This window comes from Mastomys coucha, unplaced genomic scaffold (genome assembly GCF_008632895.1).
Source record: "Mastomys coucha isolate ucsf_1 unplaced genomic scaffold, UCSF_Mcou_1 pScaffold11, whole genome shotgun sequence".
NCBI classification, from domain to species: Eukaryota; Metazoa; Chordata; class Mammalia; order Rodentia; family Muridae; genus Mastomys; species Mastomys coucha.
Window position 1 is genome coordinate 30,889,681 of NW_022196893.1, and position 21,098 is coordinate 30,910,778.

Sequence of the window (21,098 nt, forward strand, 5' to 3'; positions counted from 1 at the left end):
CCATCCCGCCCCGCCTGACACCCCACCACCACCCCTCCATCCTCACCCCACCCCCCATCCCCACCACGAGCCTGAGATCCAGACACAGGCGCTGTCACCTGACTTACTGAGTGCTTTTATCTTTTCACCTCTCCTGCCCCACCTGGCTGTGTCTTCCAGTTCCTTCTCATCTGCTCTCAGCCTCTTTCTAGAAATACAAATTGAACCTCCTCCACTCAAGGGTCTCAGCACCAACCGCCCCCACCCCAGTCCAGCTGTGAGCATTTCTGCCCCAGGAAGGGGTTCACCTTGCACCCTTGGGGTTCAAACAGCGCCAAGCTGAGGACTCTGTTCTGGGCCAGATGCTCTGAGACTGATGTCCAAAGCATGGGCAGACTAACCCAGAAGGTGGAAAGTGAAGCCTGCAAACATGTGGAGAGAAAAATGGGGAGTCTCTGCAGTGTGACTGAGGAGCAAGGTCCCTGGAAGTCTGGGGACAAGACTGGAAATGATTTTCACAGAGCCATGTGAGACACCTTAATACCAGGTCAAACTAGTTAAATGTACGTCCTGGGGGTTCCCTGACTATTAAATAAGTGTGATGGTATCAATACATAATAAAGGCTGTTGGAGGGATTAGACATACTATTTACAAAATTCAGATCAGAGCTAGGCACACACTGCACTCTGAGAATATTAGCTGGTGTTTTGGTTTGGTTTGACACAGTTTCACGTAGTTTAGGTTGCCCTTGAATTTACCAGGAAGCCAAGAATGACTTACCACACCCCACTTTATGCCTCGTAAAGAAAGCATGTAAGGAATGAGCTACTGTCAGTTATTACTTGGTATCGCCATGTCTTCCTTGTCTGACCAGACTTCAGAGACCCGGGGTCTCTCAGATTCCAGCTCAGCTATCTTCAGGTAGAACACCAAGAAGCATGGTATGGCAGCCTTTAATCCCAGCAGAGGCAGAGGCAGAGGCAGGTGAATCCCTGTGAGCTCAAGGCAGGCCGGATCCAGTGCCAGAACTATATAACAGGGTGAGAGTGGGGGTGGGAGTGGGGGCAGCTCCAAAAGAAAAGAAAGAAAGAAAGGTGGGACATAGAAAGCTGTGGAACAAGGCGAGGAAGCCTTTCTGCAGGTGGATAGCATGCTTGCCTGGCCATAGGAGGCAGCAGCTTATACCCAGAGGGACCCACCCCCTCCCTGCTCTCTGCTGAGCTCTACAGGTTCTGATCCAGCCCAGCTAGTCCATCAAGGGCTTCTTTTGGAAGGGCCCAGAGGACTTTAAAGAGACAATTTGGTGTGTATCTGTTTATACACATCTCACCCCACAGAAGCTGTGCAAAAATCGATCCATTTCAACCTAAAGATCCTTGAAGAGATAGACAGGACTCTACACTTCCCTGAAAAAACAGATGTGTGTATACATACACACACACACAAGCTCAGGATTAATTTTAGGAGAACAAATGAACACTCTAGATTTCCAGTCCCCAACTACCCCACCTCCAGCTTCTCCAGCATAGCATATGACTTGGCTTGCCCCTCTCTGCTCTGAAGTTGCTACCACACCTGGTCTATGACCACATCTTGCTCACCTGCTCTTCCTGTCTCATACATCACCAGCACCCCACTTCTGCTTCCTCTGAGCTACAAATGTCTTCCCATAATCACTCTGTCTAGCCCCCCACCTTGGGGTTTTGTTGTTGTTGTTTATTTTGTTCGGTTTTTTTGAGACAGGATCTTAATTTCTACTCCTGGCTGGACTGGAACTCACTCCACAGACCAGGCTAGCCTCGAACTCTCTCCTCCCCTTATCAGGACTTCAGATACCATCTTTATCCCCCAGGCTATCTGCTCTCAATGATGTCCCATCCTCCCACACATCTGACCCTCCTAGAATGCTTGTATTTTGCCAGCTAAGGGCTTCTTAGCAGAGACCAGAAAAGACAGCCAAAGGAGCAACAATACGTATATTTGGCCAGGCTTCTCTGGGCAGCAGAGGACAGTGGCACAGACAGGCAGGCAGGCAAACCATCACACACACGCACACACACACACACACACACACACACACACACACACACACACACACACGGTGTTCTGCAGAGGTCTGCCGCCCTGCAGTCTCATGCTTCACTCCTCACTACCTACCACCACAGGGAGACTCTTGGGTTAAGGGGCTGGCTTTCCCTGGGGGTCCTCACCTCCCACATGTCTAGGAACTTTCAGCACTCTAGAGAGAAGGCCATGTCAAGTGTGGGATCACTGCAGCTACCCCGCTGACAGCCTAACCCTCCCACCTCTTTCTGTCTGTTCCTTCCTCCAGCCCTCCCACCTCCGTGAAGCCTTCAAGGCTGGGAGGGAGGTCAGAAAGGAGCCCATCCTGCCAAATGAGAAAAGATTACAGCAATACATTTACTGTCAATGGCAATAAGGCTGCCTGAGCAGGGGAGGAGGGATATTTGATTTCGGGCTCTCTAGGGGTCTTGATAGAACACTGGCAGCCTGCAGCCTCAGGCCTGAGCCTGACAGTATGAAGGGCTGGTCCCAGCCCCAGCCAGCTGGGGACCCCTGGGTCCCAGTTCTTCCATCTCCTCATCGACCTGTTCTCTGCAGTTCCCCGCAGGGTCCCAGCTCCCTCCTCCTGCCCTCCTGCCCCTCCTTTCTTCTCTCCTTTGCCAAACTTGTTCCCCCAAAGCAGTTTTTCTACCTGGTACAGGGTGATGAAGCAGAAAGAACACAGCTCTAAGGCCTGGAGGGGAGGCTGGGATTCCAAGCTCCAGTTGTCTCTCAGCCTGGGACAGTACTGAGCCTCTTTAAGCCATGGGACCATGTAAGTAGAAGAAAACAATGATGACATTTGTCATCCAGGGGCCTGGAGTCAGCGAAGCCACTTGCTGCCTCCACTTTTATTCTTGTTCATATGTAAAATGGGACTAAAGAAAATAAAGATCTGGGAGAGCTTGGATGGGAGTCTGTAGAAGGCATCATGAAAGGGCGGCATCTTGGGGGCTGGAGAGATGGCTCAGCGGTTAAGAGCACTGACTGCTCTTCCGAAGATCCTGAGTTCAAATCTCAGCAACCACATGGTGGCTCACAACCATCCGTAATGGGACCTGGTGCCCCCTTCTGGTGTGTCTGAAGACAACTACAGTGTACTTACATATAACAATAAATAAATCTTTTTTAAAAAAAAAGAAAGAAAAGAAAGGGTGACATCTTGCAGATTCAGATGTGTTCCCTGCTGAAGATGACTGGACACCACAAAGCCTCTAGGGACCCCTCAGTCCTAGGATCCCTGATTCTGGCCCAGTCTCCTATAGTGGCGTAGTCTCTGAGGAAAGGGTACCGAAATCCGGCCTTCTCTCTAGCAAACAGTCCTGTGCTGTGAGGGGTGCCTGTCACAGACCCTGAAAGATATTCCAGAGAAAGGAGGAACTGGTCACATATCTCTGCTTCCCAGCTCTCGAGTCCACAGAGGACTAACACCTTCTGGAGTCCTCCTGACTCATCGTGAATGTGACAACTTCCACTCAGCCTCCAGGGACAGAGGAGGTGCTGGGGCTTAGGGAACAGGATCAAGATCTTTCTGTTCCTTCAGTTTTTAAAAGAAGATTTATTTTATGTTATGTATTTAAGTGTTTTGCTTGCATGCATGATTGTGCATGTTATGTATGTATACAGTGCACACAGAGGCCAAAAAAGGGCATCTGAGACTCTAGGACTGGAGTTATTGTTACTGACTCACTCTGTAGACCAGGCTGGCCTCAAACTCACAGAGATCCACTTGCCTCTGCCTCCCAAGTGCTGGGATTAAAGGTGTGCCTCATCTAGCCAAGACCAGAATTTCTTATCAGGCTACCGGGAGCCAGGTTCCATTTAGAATTTCTAATACAATATCCAGACCGCACCACAGCTCAAGAAGAGATTAAACTGACACCAGGGCTAACCATATGTGGGTCCATTGTTACCAGCTGGAGAAACCCAAGGCAGGTTGGCCTGATCTCTATCAACCCACTCAGCCTCCACTGAGCGACTGGGCTTCTAAACAGGCCTGTCCTCCGTGGCTGAGCTGGAGAACAGTCGATTTTTACCACCCACACCACAGTCTCATGCTGGAGACCAAACTCAAGACTTTATGTACTGGGGCTGGTGAGATGGCTCAGCGGTTAGGAGCACCAAATGCTCTTCCGAGGGTCCTGAGTTCAGGTCCCGGCAACCACATGGTGGCTCATGGCCATTTGTGAAGAGATCTGATGCCCTCTTCTGGCGTGTCTGAAGACACAGCTACAATGTGTTTACATATAATAAATAAATAAATAAATACATCTTTAAGCCGGGCAGTGGTGGCCACGCCTTTAATCCCAGCACTTGGGAGGCAGAGGCAGGCAGATTTCTGAGTTCGAGGCCAGCCTGGTCTACAGAGTGAGTTTCAGGACAGCCAGAGCTACACAGAGAAACCCTGTCTCGAAAAACCAAAAAAAAAAAAAAAAAAAAAAAAAAAGAGTTTATGTACACTAGGCAAGGGCTCCACCTCTGAGCCTCTCCCCCATGAGAGCTGCATCTTTGGAACCTGCTTTGTGCCCCAACCTCATTTCTCATGGCTCCCTTGGGCACCCTTCCCCTCCATCCAGTTTTCCCCTGAAGCACTGAGTAGACTAGGGCCTTTCCCTCCCCATCCCCTGTGGTGATCTCATTGATCCTCCAAGGACTGAGTAAAAGCCTTCAAGAAGCCTTCATGGAGGTCCTCCTCTGTGAGGCCTTCCCCACCACCCTGTCCTGGAAACTTCACACAAGCTAAAACCATCTGAGAGGAGGGAACCTCAACTAAGAAAGCTATGCCTCTGTAAGACTAGACTGCAGGCAAACCTGTAGGGCATTTTCTTAAATTAGTGATCCACAGGGGAGGGCCCAGCCCATTGTGGATGGTGCCATCCTGAGGCTATACATTCTATAGAATATATAGAACCCTGGTGCTAGGAGCTATAAGAAAGCAAGTTGAGCAAGCCATGAGGAGTGAGCCAGTGAGCAGCACCCCTCCATGGCTCTGCATCAGCTTCTTCCTCCAGGTTCCTACCCTGTTTGAGTTCCTGCCCTGACTTCCTTTGATTAAACAGAGATATGGAAGTGTAAGCCAGACAATGCCTTTCCTCTCCCAAAGCACTGGGAACCCCAACTAAGACACACCCTAATCTAGAGGCAATGAGGATGGGTTTTCTGACAGCTGAATACATCTCCCACCTCTGCCTACAGATGTAGCAGAGCTTCCTACATCCTGGAATGTAAGAGGGCCTGGTGGCTACTCCTGGGTACTAGAAAGGCTTTTGCAGTTGGTAGCGTGGGGTTTGTGATACTAAGTGATATGAACTTGAAGGTGGCAATGGTAACGGTGCTGGGTGTCTATCACTACATAAGAGATTCCACTCAGAACCCAGCTGCTCAAGACAATACACATTCACCATCTCGGTTTCCATGGACCAGGTGTTTGGATGGCGTAAATCCATGATGTCTCTGGCTCCTGTCTCTCACAAGTCAGCTTTGAAGGAAGCTTTGTAGCAGGGGCTACAGTTCCACCCGTTATCACCTTTACTGGATGATTGTCTGCATCCACCTCGTGAACACAATTACTGACAGTATTCAGTTTCTTTTGGCTTCTGGGACCTCGCTGGGGGAAGCTTCCATGGAGCCCCTCCAGGGCCATGGCAGCTGTTTCTCCTCAATGCAAGTGAAAGGATCACCAAAACGGAAGCCTCGGTGGTTTTGGAGACTAGTCTGTTCGCCTACCCATCTGTTTAAGATGGGGTCTTATGTAGCCTGGGCTAGCTTCAGATTCTCTATGTAGCTGGGGCTGGCTTTGAAGTCCTGAACCTTCTGCCTCCACTTCCACAGTGTGCTATAACAAGCATTCACTACCACACTCAACGTAGTTTAATCTTAAAGTCACATCACTGGATTGTGTTTAATAAAGATGTTGGCTAAGTGGGCTCAGCAACAAGCCTGACCACCTGAGTTCGATCCCTAGGATCTGTAGAAGAATGGGAGTACTAATTCCTGAGAGGTGTCCTCTGACCACATACATGCATGCACGTACAATAAACAAACAAACAAACAAACAAATGTAAAAGTACTTTAAGTAGAAATGAGTTGTTAATTACAACCCATACCCAAAGGGACAGGACTGTAGCGGTCACTGGGAGCTGTGTTAGAGGATGTCTACCATGCTGGTAATTGTGATGACCATGACCCAAAGGAAAATGGAGCTAATGGTACTGATTGTGCCGGGGATGGCCGGGTATCGGGTAGTGAAGGTGCTGGTGTCCATATTACAGTTGAAAAATGCTTCCTCCAAACTGGACCTGAGCAGGCTCTACTATCCTCTCGCCCATGCCAGACTCCAGTGCATTCCATCTCCCCAAGAGTCCCTCTGATCCATTACTCCTCCTGCCAACGGCCCCTACTCTAGGCTTCTTGTCTCCTTTAGGCAATTAATGAGCTAAGTAATGACCAAATGGAGAGCAATTACCACCAGCAGAGAGGGAGGGGGGTAACATGGCCAGAGGCTCAGGGCAGAGGGAGGAATGCTGCACTTAAGGCCTGTTTGTGGCTCTTTCTAGTTCCATGGTTACCTCCCTACCCTACTCGGAACCCTCACACCCTTGGTCTCTGGCAATCATATCCCTGTAGACAGACCCCACCCCATCATCATATTCCCTTCCTCCATCTTCCCACAGGTTTTGAGCACAGGCAAGCCATAGGCTGGGCCTCTAATCCCTTCCTACTTCTATTACTTTAAACTCCCCAATACTACCCCGTTCCTGGAGAAGCCCATGAGTGGACTCATCTTCGCCAAAACCCCACCATTAAGTCCACCCATGCCTGCTACCCCAGTGCCAGCATCTTAAAGCCTGACAAACAAACGAACGAACAAAAACCGTCCTCACATAGGACACATGGACAGCTAGGTAACCAAGTCCTCCTGCAGTAGGATCTCCACAATGAATGACGGGTAAAACATGTCAGACTCGGGGAGGAGCCTGTGGCTCTAAACATGTGACTTCCGCTCTCCATCCTCAGAGTCTGGCTTGATTTGGTTTTTCCAGTGCTGGGGGTTAGACCTGGGATGTCAGGCAAGCAAGCAAGTGCCCTTATCACCGAGCAATGGTTCCAGCACTTGGTTCTCTGAGGCAGAGTATTGCAGTAGAACCTAGGCGGGTTTTGAATTTGAGTCGTATCCTAGGCTAACCTTAAACATGTGATTCTCCGGCTTCCACATCCCAAGTCCTGGTGTCTCGAGCGTTCGGTACCACGCCTGGGTAAGTTCCTGCTGGTCCTAAGCTCCTGCCATACCACTTCTCAGAATCTCGGGAAAGGCTGAGATTGAACGGGAGGGAGGCGGGGGCTGTAGCAGAAGACTGAGGACCATATGGCACAGTTTCTGTTCATCAAGAAGAGTCAACCTGGTTGCAGAGGGATCCTTAGTCCTGTGCATTCTAGGAATCAAGAGCCATCCTCACCCTCCTGTCCTGCATCTTTTCAGGCCCCAAGTGCATGGCTTTAGTGCCCAGCTCCTCTATGGTCCATATCAGCGCATCCTATGGACCCTATACCTCTTTTACTTCCCTGTCTCTTGACATATCCACATTGCCCCACCTAGTTCAGACAGGACCATTTCCCCTGGCATTTGTAATACATAGCAGTTTCTTGTCCCCACCCCCTTGGTCCCTATGACCCTGGTTCATCTTCACCCCTCCAGCCAACCTTTCCCTGTGCCACTTGTCCTTCAGGCCCCTCGCCTCACCGGCCTTCTTTCACCGCATTTGTAAAAACCCTGTGTGGTTTTGTTCCCAGCCATTTCGTAATCATAACTTGATAACAAAAAGAAGAGAGAGGGAAAAAAAAAAGGATTTAGTGGTGCTTGTAAGGCACAAAAGGCTTCACGCGTTCTTCGTTGATTCCATGAGGCAAATATTATCCTCCCGTTGCCAGAAGTCAATCTCAGCTCCGTGGACTTTCTAAAAACTGTCTAAAAAAACCCATCCTCTCCTTTTTTATTTCCACCACCACTGCCCTAATTTAAGCCCTTAATACCTCATCTTCGAAACTTGCTTCGGTGCCCTGGCTGACAATGCTGGAGGTCTTAGCGACTGATGAGAGGAAAGGCTGAGTCCCAGTTAACCAATTGACCAAGGGCTTTCAGCTTAACCAGCCCAGGCCCCGTTCAGAACAGTGCTATCCAGTGGGCTGCAGTACAAAGATAAGGCCTCAGGACCAGAAGCCCTTGGGGAGGGAAAGATTAGGGTCAACACAAAAATATCAAAGCCTGTGATTGGCCTGACTGGAAAGAGAACAGTTCCTCAGGAGCTAGGGGAAGGGATGCATAATGAATCCCAGAAGAATTCTTCAGGGGTTCCCCCCCTCCCGGGGTTGTGCACCCACCAAACTCTCTCCCTTCTACCTAATCTCCTCCAGGAGTCAGCCTGTGGGAGAAGGTAAAGCTTCGCTCTCTAGTTTAAGGTAGGAAAATCCTATGTCTGGGAAAAAGAACAAAACAAAAGAAAACAGTAGGAACAAAGGCAGCAGCAGAGACACCACACAAAGACGCTGAAGGGCTGGCTCAGCGCAGGCTCTACAATGGGTGCTCGCTAGGCGCGGGTTCTGTAATGGATGTTTTGTCTGCTTTTAATGATGTTTAAGGCTTTCAAGGAAAACTGATGGATTTATGAAGAGCTTGATTTCATTTGCAATCAATGTTTAAATATTTGGAGAAAAGAAATTTGCTAATTGCAGAAGTTTTTAGTTTATTGGTTGTGTAAGTAGCATGGGACTATTTAGAGGAATGCTAATCATCGAATAAAGATAAATGCATTGAGCATCAAAATACAAAAATATCTTTTTTTTCCATGCCTGAAAGTGCCGGAGTCATTAAATAATTTATTGACTCGATCTCTGTATCTTCCATTGATTTGAACTCTATTGCCAGCACCTCTGTGGCTTTCTTATCTATATACAGTGAGATAACATCGCCTCGAAGCCTTTTGGCTAAGGTCCAGTGTAAAATGTCTAGGGTTAAACGAGATAATCTCTTCCATACTATTTAGTAAATGCCCAGCACACATTGTTGACCATCTTTACCTTCCCACGGGTACCATTTGGACCATGCCACTTCCTGATCACAACCCCTCAGTGGCCACCCTGCACCCCAAGGCTGATCTAAGTTCCTCCACTTGACCCCGGCCCTTGACCCACTAAACAGATAAAACTACCCTGTCTTCACCCTGACATCCCTCCCCGCCATCATCGGGTTTTTTGTTTTTTTTTTCAGACTAAAATGCCTTGCCTCAATCTCACGCCATTATTACCAATTCAGACTAATAATAAAAGCGCACCTCAAACACTATCTAGAATGCTTTCCTGGTTCTCACCAACTCTCCTTCCAGTGGTTTTTCCTAGCATCACATTCTCTCTTTCAATGAATCAGCTACCCAGGTATCCATCGTCCCTCCTAGGTGGTTAGCTCCATAAAGACAGGGCTCACTTCTGATTGTGGGAAGCACGGAGCCGCCTGCCCACGCCACTATGTGGAATGGGTGCTCAGCTAACAGGTGGTGGGTTCCTCTAGCTCTGGGTAATCATGTCTCATAAACAGATGTAGCAGAAACTCTCATTGTCCTATGCAGACCATGGAAACCCCCAAAATGAAAGGAGTCAGTCAGAAGTGGGCACGTGCCAGGGCCCACGGGGCAGATGGCAACGAGCTGGCAGAACCAGATTCTAAGAGCATGTGGCACTGTGTCTGCTTAAGACCATCAACATTCCCCAGTCAGTTAACGTTTTTTAAGACTCTTTTCAAGACCCATGCTAGGCAAGGCAGAAATCAGGATGCTGTCGGCTTCCAAAGAAGTGTATGCCCGCGTGCCCCCAAGCTCCAGGTGTCACACACGTGTGCCCACGCGTGTTCCACGTGGGCAGAGAGTTCCAGCTCGCCACAGGCAGCCTTAAGTGTGACGAGGCTGATAGGGCCACCCTACACCCTGTTTCCAAACAGCTCCCCTTTCTGCGCCAGCGCTGCTGCCTCTGCCGTCTGTTTGCCCCTCGCCTCCTCCTCCCTCTGTTGGGGCTGCCGCCGATGATGAAATTTGGCTTGCAACACCCTCTTCCTCCGGTTCCTGCAGGCCTGGGAGAGGATTAAGCCGCTGGAGTCTGAAATCGGAAAGATCCCAGCTTCTGCTCCCCAGCACCGCCCCTCGCCCTCTCCCCCTCCCCGCCCATGCAAAACCAGAAAATTAATCTCCCCTTCTGCCTGTGATACGGAGGGCTGCATTACAAGCTGGGCGTCGAGATAAAGCAGAGAGCCGAGGGACGCCAGCCCAGCACAGGGGCCCCCGGGTGGGGCCGGCCGGGGAGATAAGGGCCTCCCAGTCCTATGAATTATTCACCGCCTCTGCCTCCTCCGGCTCGCTGGCCGCCCTGGGCGCTGAGATTGCGCCTTCCACAGGCGCCCGTTAGGGCGGGAGGGGGCCCGCTGGCAAGGGCAGCGGACTGGAGAAGTCCTGCTAGGTGGTGGAGGATTGTGCTTGGCTAGAACAGCTCCGAGACCCCATCGCCCTAAGGACTAACTGATGGAAGGAAAGGAAAACGCGCACACGCACACGCGCGCGCACAAACATACACGCACGCACGCGCGTGAGCACATACACACACATACACACGCATACACACGCATACACACACCCTGCCTAACCCAGCCAGGGCTCCCAGAGAATGCTCTTTCTTCATTTACGCAATTCCTTAAATGCTGTTTCTCCAGCTGCACCGACCAGGTTCACTCCAGGTCTCTGCACCCCACAGTCACAAACGCAGCCCCTCCCCCAGGGGATGCCCGGATACTGTATCCCTGCTGCAGACCAGCAAGTGAAAGATTTAGCATGCATGCCTAGGCCCACCAGAGTACTCTCTCCTCTGGAAATCAAGGCAACCCCTGCTTACTCTGGGACACCCATGAGAAGCATGTACAAGAGGACTGTCCCCAAGTAGCTATAGTACCCAATGTAGAGAAGGACAGACAGACAGACAGACAGTACAGGGGAGACCTGGAACTCAGGTAAAAAACAAACCAGGTTAGTTTCTGGGGGGGGTAGGAAAAACCCCTGGCATCAAGGACCTTCTGCTGCCCTCTGGCTCCTTGCTCAAAGACCCAGACTTTCCAGTCAGGGAAAGGACATGGGGATCGCTGCCCCATCTCAATGTCTCCAGCTCTCCTTACCTACCTTGTTCCTCTCTGTGCCTCTGCCCTTTTAATCTCTACCTTTCGCCCCTCCTCCTTAATTATCTTTCCCTTGAAAGGCTGTGACACCAGAAGATAACATGTTGATGCATAAGTCAGAATGTGAGGCAGGGAAGAAGTGGCCATCTTCCAGCCCCCACCCCACTTTGGACGGAGGAATGGAAAAAGAAAGGTTCAAGTTTAGCTGTGGTTGCTTGCATAGGGGTATGGGGGAAATTGCCTCCACCTCCTGCCCCATATTTGTGCCCTCTTGCCCCATGCACTGGCACAAATAAGAGCCCTTGAGCAGCCCAGAGAGCCAGGAGTCAGAAAAGGCCAGAGGAGGATGCTCCAGGACTGCAGGGGCAGACACTGGGACCTGGCAGGCAACCACGGAGCTGCTGACTCTGTGGCCGATGTGGAGCCCATTCATCAGATCCAAATTCAAGCAGGACAGGAACTGGTAAGGTGGAAGAGGAAGGAGAGGAGCATGGGAGGAGCAAGAGTGAGCCTTGACAACAAAGAAGGCAGTGGCTTGGATGAGCAGAAGAGAGGAATGGAGTCAGAAGTAAGCAGAGCGTGAGTTAGAAAGGGTGAAGGTGGCAAAAGAAGCATCTGGATCAGAAGACAGAGCCAGCAGGGGGAGAAGGGGCGGTCATGGGTGGGGGCGCAGAAGGGTGAAGAAGTGCAGGGATGGGTCCCCAGCCCCTTCCCGGCTGCCTGCTAATTACCTTCTTAATCGCCTCTGCATTTGCTGAGCTGGCAAAGGAAGTGGATGTAGACAGATTGGGGCGTGCGTGATTTCACGCACGGGGGAGCGAGAAGAGCTGCCTCGAAGTCCCGGGGGACCTCGCCCCCCCTGTGCCCTCCCCTCTTGCCCACCCATCTCTAGCAGGCTGGAGGGTGCTTCTATACACACAGCAGATGGGACTACATTCAAGGAAAGTGTCCATGGGGAATTTGCCCCCATCAGTCCTTCAAGGATGATCTCGGTGCTTGGCGCGGCTGCTGGAGCGAGTGCCTACTGTTAGCCAGGCACATGATGTCTTACCAGCCTAGGCATTCGTTGCATTCTATAGTTGATGGAGAAAAGCAGGACCCAGGTAGACTAAATTTCTTGTCCAGGACCACACAGCTCTGGTGTTGCAGATGCATCTAGAACTGAGGCTCAGATCAGCAAGATGTCAAAACCCTGGGTGGATAGGCCCAGAGAAGCAGAAGGGATCCAAAGGACCTTAATCTCAGCCTCTGGATCCCTGAAGCGCCTTCTAGCCAAGGCCCTGGCACCACCGACTTCCTTGCTGTACAAGAAGACCCTATCAGGATAACCACCTCTCTGCAGCAACCCCAGCACCACCACCACCCGCCCCCGTGCACGCCGGGCCCTCCTGCCTTTCACAGCTGACCTTTGTTCTAGAATCACTCATCAACAGACTCTGCCTTGATGCTGAGAGGTCTTGAGGCAGGCAAGGACTGCCCTCCCCTCGCTCACCGTGTCCTGGTGAGCTAGTTCTGTGTCTGACCCAGAGGGAGCTTCAACAGATGTTTGCTACGGCAAACGACAGAGTGAGGAATTGAACCTGATTCAGACATACTGGTTCTGAGGAGGCTTAGAGGTCTTGAGAAGCTAGGGTGGAGCTGAAGAAGGGCCCCATAGCTAAAAGCCTTGGCTGCTCTGCCACAGGATTCAGGTTCAATTCTCAGCACCCACATATTGACTTGTAACTATACACTACTCCAGTTCAGGAGACCTGGTGCCCTCTTCTGGTTTCCACAGGCACTAGGCACTCATGTGGTACACAGACATACATACAAGCAAAACAACTATATACATAAAAGAAATAACAATTAAAAAAAAAAAAGTTTGGCCATCCAGGTAGGCAGGCATGGTGGTACACACCTTTAATCCCAGCACTCAGGAGGCAGAGGCAAGAGGATGTCTTTGAGTTTGAGACCTGCATGGTCTACCCAGTAAGTTCTACACCACCCAGAGTGCCACAGTGAGACTGTCTCAAAACAAAATGAAAAGTTTGGAGATCTGAGCTTCATCCACTGAGTGTGAGGTTTACTTGCTCTAAATTAAACCCACTTGGGTCCATTTGAAAGACTTACCCAATTCCCTGAATCAGGAGCTGCCGTCTCGGGAGGTTTGTCCTGATGTGGCCATTCTGGTGTATATTCACTTCCAGATCTAAATCAGAATGCCAGTAATACTTGTTATTGAGGATTTACTAACACAGACCAATGTATTATGCATTTTCCATCAGTAATTCACATAATCCTTGAAAAACAAGGTGAAAATAAATACGACCTTCATCATACAGACGAGGAAACTGAGGCTCAGAACGGTCAAGGGTCCTGCTGGTGGTATCGGTGTCCAGTGGTGGGATCAGGTCTTGGAGCCCGGATACCTGATTCGTGCCTTTTATCTTCCCCCAGACTCCTCCTGCGGCTGTTCATTGGCCTCAATCAGTCCTCCCCTGCCTCCACCTCACCTCATCACCTTCCCTCCACCCCCGCTGCTCTCGGCTCCCTCAGTAGCATCCCAGGTGATTGAAGCAATTTGCAGCCATTAGAAGAGGCTCCACGTGTCGCTCAGCTTGTGCGGGTTGCAAAGTGGAGAAATTACAGATGTTCCAAGATCGCCCTCCCCTCCCCCAAGGACATTGGAGAGCCTGGAACCAGACTAGACTCAGGTCTAGAATCATCCCTTAACCCCGTTAGCGACCCTCCTAGGGTAATTCCTAGTCTTACGGGCCGCCTCCCCCATCGCCCTTTGAGTGGAGTCGAAGTATCTGGGAGAGTGCTGTCACCTAGTGGCTGCCCAGGGGCATGGCAGCCCACCAGCACGGCTTGTGCCGCTGGACAGCTCCCCAGCCTGAAGGCGAGATTCTATCTTTATTTTGGCAGCTTGGCGCTCTGGGTCCTGCTGAATGGACCTCAATCTCTCTCCAGCCCTACTAAGCCCCTATCCCTGGAGATAGGGAATCTCCAGATTTCTTCACTGGTTTCCAGGGTAGCTCTTACTCCCAACCCGCTCACAAAATCTCATCAGCTTCTTCCCTCTCTGTCAGGTTCGTTCCTCAAACCCAGAACCATGTCCCTGAGACCTGCTTGTCACCTTCCTTCTCTTAGAGCCTCACCAGCCTGTAAGTGGAGCAAAGGAGCTGCTACAGATAGAATTCTGGTCTCGCATCACCACACACACACACATACACACATACACACACACACACACACACACACCATCATCTGACACCATCAGACCTCAACAGCTTCTGTTAAGAGCCCCTAATGAGCATCAGCAAATTAACAACTTCCCCTTGATTGCTCCTTCTCTGCTAATTGGATAGGGAGGGCCCCCACCCAAGGCCTCGGAAAAAGAAGGGGGAGGGAAAGAGAGAGGTGACAGCCACAGGAGCAGCCCCCAGGCTTCAGGGCCCAGACTTCTGGTACATCCCAGAACATACTCCTCCTTGCAGTCTTTCTTCATTCTGTACCTTTTTATTCCACTTCCCCTTTTCCTGCTTCTGTCCCATCTGCCCTCACTTCTGGCTACGTCTCTTTTCTTCTCTCTGTTCCTCTCTGCTTTATAGATCTATCAACGAGGTACCTGGCACACAGGCTGCTTAAGAAATCCACTGGTTGGGCTGTGGTGGCACATGCCTTTAAGAAATCCACTAGTATACAAATGGGGTCTGGGTGGCCATGGGTGCTTATACATGTGCATGTGTGGGGGTCACATGAAGGTGGGAAGCAAGAATAAGAGCAGGCGAGTGAATGTGTACAAACAGGTAAGTGCTTGTGTGGGGGTCAGGCTCCAGGGATGTATATATGTGATGTGTGGATGGCTGAGTGTCAGGGTAAGACTCTGGTCTGAATGTGCCTGAATCTTCACACAGGCAAGTGCTTGAATCAGTCAAGTGACTCGGAGTGTGTGTGTGTGAGTGTGTGTGTGTACATGTGTGTATGTGCCACCAGAGGAAGCAGCAGCAGCAAGAGGCAGGAGCTTCGATCGGAAGGAGACAACGTGGGGAGGGGGACGCTGGGGGCAGACACCCTCCTTCCTGCGCGCACACGTGCGCGTGCACACACACACACAGCATAGTCACACACACACACACACACACACACACACACACACACACACACACACACATACACACAAGCCACAAGGCCTCGCAAGCAGGGAGCGGAGCCGGCTCCGGGATCCGAGCGAGGCAGCTCTTCTGAGAGCGGCGGGAGGAGGCGAGCCAGCGGGGGGAGCCCTCGGTTCCGCTCCCGGGCCGGGGGCCCCCCGCGCACACCGGCCCAGAGACACCCTCGCAGACACTCGTAGGCGCGCACGCGCACCCTTTCCCCTCCTCCTCCCCTCCCGCCGCCTCCCGGCCGGACGATGGATCCCTGCAGACCCCGGGGCTGAGAGCACCGCGCAGCGCCAGCGCGCCGAGCCCGGGGCGGACCGAGGCGAGCGAGCAAGCGCGCGCGGGCGGCGGACCGAGGCGAACCGAGCCGGCCGGGCGGGCGGGCCGCTCCCTGCAGGGCTCTACGCGGGTGCCGCGGCGGCCGGCGGCTCGGGCTCCGGGCCATGAGCCCCTCCGCGGCGCGGCGCTGAGCCCACGGACGGCCTCGCGCCCCAGGACCTGCAGCGGCGGCCGGCTTCCTCCAGCCTCTCAGGTGGGTTTCCGACCCCGCCGCCTTGGGCCCCGGGCTCCCCGGCGCCCCGAAGCCGAGACTCTCCTCCCCTGTAGCTTTCTCCAGCTTCTGGGGAGGCTCGGCGAATGGGGAGGGGGCGGGGGGGCCGAGCCGGGAATCTGACTGCGACGAGAAGCTGGACTGGAGGGGGTGCGTTCGGGGCGGGGACAACTGGCTGTCATAGGGAACCGCGCCCCCCCCCCGTAATCCACCTCAGGCAGCCTACCATCCCCTCCCAAACACACACACACACACACACACACACACACACACACACACAGCCTGCGCCTGTGCCTGTGCCTGTGCCTGTTTGAGAACTGGAGACACGGAAGGTGAGAATTCAGGCTGGGCCCCTCCCCAGACGTGCCTACCTCCGAGGAAGTGGTCCTGGTTTAGCTCCTGAGGTGACAGCCTGTTCCTGGGGATACCCTTGATCAAGAGACGAGCTCCTGACCCCTGGTTCAGCCCATTATGGGGAGTTTGATCTTGGCTGGGGTAGACATTCCTGTCCCAGAGTGACCTCACATCTGGAGGGAACTCCATGACTGCCTGTGGGTGCATCGGGGACTTCCCTCCTTCACTCTAGTGGCTGTATCTGGGGTCCCCCATATTCTGGGAAGCTTGCAGTCCATTCTCTCGACAGGAACTGACACCTCAAGCCTCTATGTTTGAATGACTGTCATTTTGGATGGTCCCTCGGTCGAGCCACCTTTGGAGCCTTCGTGTCAGGGAAGTCTCCCCTTGGATGAGCAGTGACCTCTGGATAAGGATTTTGGATGGACATAATTGGAGGGGCCCTGTATGTGCCTTCATCTCAGGACAATGACAGAGTCTTGTCTCCACTTTCCTTCCTCTAGGATCCCCTTGGCAAGGATGGAACTGAAGACCGAGGAGGAGGAAGTGGGTGGTGTCCAGCCGGTGAGCATCCAGGCTTTCGCCAGCAGCTCCACGCTACATGGTCTTGCCCACATCTTCTCTTACGAGCGGCTGTCTCTGAAGCGGGCCCTGTGGGCCCTGTGCTTCCTGGGTTCCCTGGCTGTCCTACTGTGTGTGTGCACTGAGCGTGTGCAGTACTACTTCTGCTACCACCATGTCACCAAGCTCGACGAAGTGGCTGCCTCCCAGCTCACCTTCCCTGCCGTCACGTTGTGCAATCTCAATGAGTTTCGCTTTAGCCAAGTCTCCAAGAATGACCTGTATCATGCTGGGGAACTGCTGGCCCTGCTCAACAACAGGTGGGCAGCTCCCATCCACCCCTCTGCATGGCTTGTGGAGTAGTAGCCTCCTTAGCCCACCAAAAGTCAACCAGCTCTACCCTCTAGCATCCCCTTAAACCTGCTGCTCACGGCGCAGGGACTGAGGTAGCGCTGAGCACCAGTTACCTACACACAATCTCTGACTCCAGCTTAGGTCAAAACAGCTCTGTCCCCTCCCAGCTGAGCTAGGAGATAGTAGCTCTTTCCACGGAGAGCTCCTGGTACTCTATCCTCCTCACTTCACTTAGGGGATGGGACGGACCACCTTTAAGGTGAGAGACTGTACCATCCATAGCTCCTGCCCTACAGATCCCTTGCCTTCTTGTATTCCATGTGCCAGGCTCTCCTGACATGCCCAGCTCTCCTCCTCTGCCTATCTATGCCCAGATCTGATCCTCCAGGGGCTCTGAGCGGTGCCCCCATCCCACCCCAAGCAGGGAATGGGTACTAGTGATCACCCTGATCCATGTGCCACTCACCTCTGGGCTCCAGGTATGAGATACCGGACACACAGATGGCTGACGAAAAGCAGCTAGAGATATTGCAGGATAAGGCCAACTTCCGTAGCTTCAAGCCCAAGCCCTTCAACATGCGTGAGTTCTACGACAGAGCAGGGCACGACATTCGAGACATGCTGCTCTCCTGCCACTTCCGAGGGGAGGCCTGCAGTGCTGAAGACTTCAAAGTGGTGAGTGAGCCCCGGGTACAGAGCCCCCCCCCATCTCTAGAAGGGGGAGGAGAAGCACACCTTCTGTTTGCTGTTCTGGGAGAGGAAGCCCGTGTTCTGGGGTTTGCTTCTGGCAGACAGGGACTCTCCCCGGCACGTGGTGCTTTTGTACCGCATGAAGACTTGGGCCTCAGCTTGGCATCCATGATAGCAGGGAAGAAAGTCGGTGGTGTAGACTATACAAACCACCCACGCAGACACTCACATACACGCGGACACACTTTACCAGGGGATGCTCTAATCCCTCCAAGCTTACACTCTGGGCCACAGAGGTCAGAGTCAGCAGTGGAAGGTATGCTATAGCCTACCCCAAAACAAAAATAGGCCTGCAAACTGTCATCTGAGAGCTTGGAAGTGGTGAAAGCCTTTGACACACCACACACACACACACACACACACAACCCAGGGCTAACCCACAGAGGCTGAATCTGTGCCAGATAAGATCCTTGGACAGTACTGCTGCATGTCAAGAAGTTGTGAGGCTCAGGGAGTCAGGAAGCTTCTTCAGGAACAGCCACATGGGTCATTCCCTCCTCACCAGGCTCACCACAGAAGGCAGGCAGGCAGGCAGGCATGCACGTACACATGTGCGCTCACAGGGCAGGGTAGGGTTCTGCTTGCCATAGTCCCATTCCCAGAGCCAGAGGCTCAAGACGCAATGCAATCATAGCTGAGCTGGAGGCTCCCTTTGCTTCTGAAGATGGAGATGCCTTCCCTGCCGTTCATATAACACCCTATCGATATAGTGCCCTCCGGCACACACCACAGGCTCTGGGGAACTGACTTTGGCAATTGATATACTACATGTTCTTGGGAAAAATCACAGAGATTCCTCAGGGCTAAAAATCACTCATAGCTGGGTGTGGGGTATATACACAGAGCTGTCTGTCAACTACACACACATAGCTGACGGTGGGGTATACACACAGCTGGCTGTCAGGTACACATATAGGATACATGGGTGTGGGGTACATACATACATAGCTGGCTGTGGGGTTCACACACAGCTGGCTGTAGAGTTAAACAACTGCAACCCCAGCCTTTGGAAGGCTGAACCTGATTGGGACTCTTGACCCTGTCTCAAACAAACCAAAACTGTACCCGAACGTATTGTGTTGACCTATTGGCCTGGCCAGCCAAGAGTCTGAGGTAGGATAAGCAGTTGAGCCTGGGAGTTTGAGACCAGCCTAGACAACAAAATAAGATTCTTTTTAAAATTAAACAAACAAAATCCTGGACACAGTCGCCCAGGCCTGTCTGTAATCCTAGCACTCAGGAAACTGAGGCAAGAGTTCAAGGCACACAGCTTGGGCTATAGGGAGGACCTGTCTCAAAAGAAACACACACACACACACACACAGAGGCAAGAAAAACCCTAAGGATCTGGCGTCTAGACTCACTCAAGCCCTTTGCTAAATAACCACATTCTTTTACAGACAGACACAAAGCAGTAGAATTAATTTGCCTTAGCTCACTAGCTAGCTGGGTAATGACAGATCTAGTGTTAGAACCCAGGTCTCCTTAGGTACCAATGTACTGTGTTCTTATCACCAGGATTGCTGACCCTGACGTTCCCTTGGCATTTCCACTGATGAGATTGCTTTCCAGAACCCCCTTGCCTTCGGCTTCTTCCTCATTCTTCACTCTCAGCACCTCTCTCACTTCCTCTCACTTCCCTGACCACTTCCTCTTCAACTTGCTTGCTTCCTCTTAGCCTTAGGCTGCAGGAACCCACTTGTTTGTATAGAGAGGTTAGAGCCCTGGGCTTGTTTAACAGTTCCTGTCAAGGTTACACTAGACTTCCCAGTCTCTTTAACCCCTGCCTTGCAGACACATTTCTCAGCCTTTGTCAATGCTGAGACAAAGGTTACAGGACCATGCTCCTTCCCGAGCCTCACCATCACCTCAGATGCATGCACTTTCTTTTTTACTTCTGCACAACAGGAAAATCATGGACTCCCCAGACCTTGAGCCCAGAGGACTCCCAGGCTCACAAACTGTGTTTCCAAGAGGAATAGAACTGTAGGTGAAAAGGAGAGAGAGAGAGAGAGAGAGAGAGAGAGAGGAGCTGCCCCATCTCAGCATACCGAATATACAAGCAGAAGGGAGTAGTGCAGGGAGGAGAGGAACCTGCTGGCTTAGCTGGTTTGTAGTGTTGAATGCAGCTGAGAACAGCATGGCTCAAAGGGGAGGCGCTAAGGTGTAAAATATACATGTAGTAAGTCCATGGAAGTTTAGTTGGGGGCTGATAAGATGGCTCAGTGGTTAGAGGTGCTTTTTCAGGAGTCCAACTCCTGAGATCCACGATGGAAGAGAACCACCTCCCACAAATTGTCCTCTCACCTCTGCATGAGTGTTATGGTGCTTGCATGCATGCGCTCACACGCACTCACGTGCTATAGATAATCATACACACACACACTCAGAGAGAAGTAATGAAATGTGATTGGCCTGTCCTGTTTGAGGGAGAATTCTAAGCTATCTGCCGGAGATGTGTTAGGTTTGCAGAGTTCTGGAGCCATCTGGGTCCTTTCTAAAACATTATTTTGTTATTTTAATGTGTATGTGTGTTTTCACATACATGTATGAACATGAGTGTGTGAGCACTGTCAGAGGCTAGAAGGACGCTGGATCCTCGGGATCTGGAGTTACAGGCAATGGTAGGCATCTGAGGTGAGTGTTGGCTCCTCTGAAAGAGCAACGAGCCCTCTCTGCAGCCCCAATGTGAGTTCTCGCCAGGGGACAGACACACGGGCCAGCATCCTAAAGATCCAACTGTGGCACTTCGTGGTTCTGTATTGTCAGGGAAGACTATAGAGATGTTCTATTTCTCATCCAGTGTCAAATGCCTAACCCTGAGTCCAGCTGGATACAAGCTCTTGGCCTTTGCCCACTGCTGGTAGGTTGGCCTCACTGCTAGCCTCCTTCATGAGCACCTCCATATCTGCCTGTAGGGGACTTGGAGTGGTAGCTCATCAGTGTAGAAGGGCCTGGCTCTCCAGTCCTAGGGGGGTTCACTTTTGGTTCCTCTCCTCTCCTCTCCTTGGTCTCATAATTAACATCTGTCTCCTAGCCTTTTCAGTCTCTGCTATGCCTGGAGTACGTGTCAGGGATGTGGGGCTAGACCCTGAGCCGATGGAGTATTTGTCCCCATGCCTGGAGTGTGTGTCA

The 21,098-nt window shown here is 51.8% G+C and overlaps 2 protein-coding genes across 8 annotated transcripts in view; one reads left to right on the top strand and one right to left on the bottom strand.

Annotated features, from left to right (window-relative positions):
• The window catches only part of Racgap1 (Rac GTPase activating protein 1), a 51,131-nt gene extending 34,731 nt beyond the window's left edge, over positions 1-16,400 (bottom strand). Inside the window, exons 1-3 of one of the 2 annotated variants that reach the window (XM_031355506.1) lie at positions 16,316-16,399; positions 13,561-13,701; positions 13,362-13,440 (exon numbers count right to left, since the gene is read on the bottom strand). The gene's annotated coding sequence lies outside the window, so the exon portion shown is untranslated. Of the gene's footprint in view, positions 1-13,361; positions 13,441-13,560; positions 13,702-16,315 lie in introns of both variants that reach the window. The other variant, XM_031355516.1, reaches the window with a different exon arrangement.
• Asic1 (acid sensing ion channel subunit 1) overlaps positions 14,739-21,098 on the top strand; it is a 34,603-nt gene continuing 28,243 nt past the window's right edge. The window contains exons 1-4 of one of the 6 annotated variants that reach the window (XM_031355563.1): positions 14,739-15,926; positions 16,588-16,673; positions 16,802-17,179; positions 17,693-17,888. In XM_031355563.1, the coding sequence (XP_031211423.1) occupies positions 16,633-16,673; positions 16,802-17,179; positions 17,693-17,888 (615 nt within the window). In that variant the 5' untranslated portion in view covers positions 14,739-15,926; positions 16,588-16,632. The other 5 variants (XM_031355585.1, XM_031355574.1, XM_031355592.1 and 2 more) reach the window with 5 other exon arrangements.